This window comes from Mustela lutreola, chromosome 2, assembly GCF_030435805.1.
Source record: "Mustela lutreola isolate mMusLut2 chromosome 2, mMusLut2.pri, whole genome shotgun sequence".
Lineage (NCBI taxonomy): Eukaryota > Metazoa > Chordata > Mammalia > Carnivora > Mustelidae > Mustela > Mustela lutreola.
Genome location: NC_081291.1, coordinates 178580844 through 178583984, shown reverse-complemented (window position 1 = coordinate 178583984; position 3141 = coordinate 178580844). Strand labels below are relative to the sequence as shown.

Sequence of the window (3141 nt, the reverse complement as noted above, 5' to 3'; positions counted from 1 at the left end):
ATGCTTGAGGATGCAAGAAGTGAAAATCAATGTGGTCTGGAGCATTTAGTTAAAGCTTTCTTAAGGAGCATTATATGTATACTATGCTTTACATAAAGATGGGAGGATTTAGAAATCTGGGAAAAAATCAACAGGAATGATGAGATGTGCAAAATCAGTGTTTATGGAAATGGATCTAGTACCGGGAAAAGGGATGAGATAGATGAAAATACATAGATATTTATATCCTTGAATATCTCAAGGAATTTTCTCTAGAGATTAAAGTCCTATTCTTAAACCTTTGTGATCTTCATACAATTCTTAAGGTCTAAATTTAACATATCTGTCGTATGCCCTTTTCAAAGATTCAGGTCACTGGGAATGTATATGAAAAATTTTTGCTCAGTAAAAACAAAAAAAGAAATATATACATAAAAATTGATATTAAATTTATTTTAAGGATCTGTAATACCAAAACTGACACTGAAATTTTTTGTCAACCATGAACCAAATATAAGAATGCTAGATTTCTACACTATCCATACGTGAATTCATAAAGACAAACCTTTTCCTCTGTAAGCATTCTTCTTGGAATTACAAAAATATTCATGGGAATGCTGATTTTCAGAGTTCAGTTATAAAGCTGACATTTTAGGGGACTGGCTATCCCCTAGAGGTTTGTGTGCCTATGTCCAGAGATACTAATAGGAGTTTGAAGAAGCTTCTCTCTTTGTTGTAAAAAGAAAAATTTGGAAGGAAAGTTTTGCACACTCTAAATTACAATCTTATGTTTATTCTTCTGATCCATGAGCATGGAATGCTACTCCAAATTTTTTTGTCTTCTTCAATTTCAGAACGAGTGTTCTGTCGTTCCTCAAGTACAGATCCTTTCCCCTTTTGTTAGGTTTATTCCCAGGTATCTTGTGGTTCTTGGTGGTATAGTAAATGGAATAGATTCTCTAATTTCCCTTAATCTTATATCTCCAGATTTGCTATCTCAACAGAGAAAGTGGATATGACTGAGGATAATTACTCCTTGACCACTGAATTCATCCTCATAGGATTTACAGATCACCCAGAGATGAGGAGCCTCCTGTTTGTGGTGTTTCTCACTATCTATGTGATCACTATGGTGGGGAATCTTGGTCTCGTGGCATTGATTTTTATGGAGCGTCGTCTTCACACACCAATGTACATCTTTCTGGGCAACCTGGCTTTGATGGATTCCTGTTGTTCCTGTGCCATCACCCCCAAAATGTTAGAGAACTCCTTTTCTAAAGACAGAATGATTTCCCTTTATGAGTGCATGGCACAATTTTATTTTCTCTGCCTTGCTGAAACTGCAGATTGCTTTCTCCTGGCAGCAATGGCCTATGATCGCTATGTGGCCATATGTAGCCCTCTGCAGTACCACACGATGATGTCAAAGAAACTCTGCATTCAGATGACCACAGGGGCCTATATAGCTGGAAATCTGCATTCCGTGATTCAAATAGGGTTTCTCTTTAGGCTAACTTTCTGTGGGTCAAATCAAATCAATCACTTTTTTTGTGATGTTTTACCATTATATAGACTCTCTTGTGTTGACCCTTATATGAATGAATTGATGATATTTATCTTTGCAGGTTCAATTCAACTCTTCACCGTTGGTAGTGTCTTAATATCTTACTTCTACATTCTCTTCACTATTTTCAAAATGAAATCCAAAGAGGGAAGAAGCAAAGCCTTATCTACTTGTGCATCCCACTTTCTCGCTGTCTCAATATTCTATGGTTCTCTTATCTTTGTGTACATTCGACCACATTCAGTTAAAGAAGAGGATAAAGATATACCTGGTGCTGTTTTTTATACCATAGTGATCCCTTTATTAAACCCTTTGATTTATAGTCTAAGAAATAAGGAAGTAATAAATGCTCTGAAAAAAATTATAAGGAACATTTTATAGCAATTTAAAAGAAATATCTTTGTCTAATAGGAAAATTAAATTTGATTAAATGTTTTCAAAATCATGGAATATTGAGAAAGTAGAAAAGGACCACTTCATCCATAAAATATTGAATTAGTAATACATGTTAATATAGGAATCAAATAAACAAGTTTTGCAAGGAGAGATTCTGCTAGTATGTATTCCAAAATCATAGCTACTATCTCCCCTCAAGAATGAATTAAATAATTATTATTGAGGACACACACTGTGCCACAGAAAAATTAGCTAAACTATTAACTAATTGTTTCAAAGAGTAATGAGTTATAATTTTCAACAAAGACTAGGAATACAAGTCAGTATATGTAAAGATCACCTCCATTTAATATTGTTGATAAGTTTCTGGAATTCCAAAGCATAATTTTACAAAGTTTGTTCCATTCCAGTTTCTCAAGAATTAATCCCTTCTTAAACAAGATCATCTGTCGGAAGTACACTGTATATATTTCATTCTTAATTTTCTTTGAGTTTATTCAAGGGACTATATTTGAATATCAATTTATATGAAGTATCTATTCTTAAATCAAGAATATTTTCATCATTAAAAGAGGAAATTTTGTTATGTATCTTTTACCACAATTAAAAAATATTAAAAACAAGAAAAGAATGCTAGTCAAAATGTATAATAAAGCAAAACTATGTCCATCTTTATTGTTAGTCAACTTTACTCTCAGATTCTCTGAAATCGAGGATCTGTAAACTCATGATTTATCAAAATGTAGTTGAAATAGATGGAATTTATATGGAAATCCCTATTTCTTTCTCTCTAATATTACTTATTATGTTTGTTACTGAGAATTCCACCAACTTGTACTGATTCTAATGTAAATTACTGATACATTCACAGCATTGAGAAAAAGTTGGAGATGCTGTAAGCATAAATGAGGCACAAAAGTGGGAACATTCTAAATACCTAAATATAAATGTTTATTGATCAGTCACATACAGAAATATGAAGGAGTCTCTCATGGTTCATCACCCAAATGGCAAGATTTTATTCTTTCTGATGGCTAATATTGCATATATATATATATATATATATATATATATATATATACCATTTCTTCTTATTCATTCATCAGCTCATCTTGCCATTTGCAACATCACAGACAGAACTAGAGTGTATTAGGCTAAGCAAAATAAGTCATTCAGAGAAAGACAAATGACTTCACACATAT

General features: G+C 32.7%; 1 protein-coding gene across 1 annotated transcript; it reads left to right on the top strand.

Annotated features, from left to right (window-relative positions):
• Positions 1 to 994: 994 nt before the first annotated feature.
• On the top strand, positions 995 to 1924 carry LOC131825932 (olfactory receptor 5K1-like). Its single transcript, XM_059165257.1, has one exon. It carries the CDS (start codon positions 995 to 997, stop codon positions 1922 to 1924), a length of 930 nt encoding a protein of 309 aa, XP_059021240.1.
• Positions 1925 to 3141: the final 1217 nt, after the last annotated feature.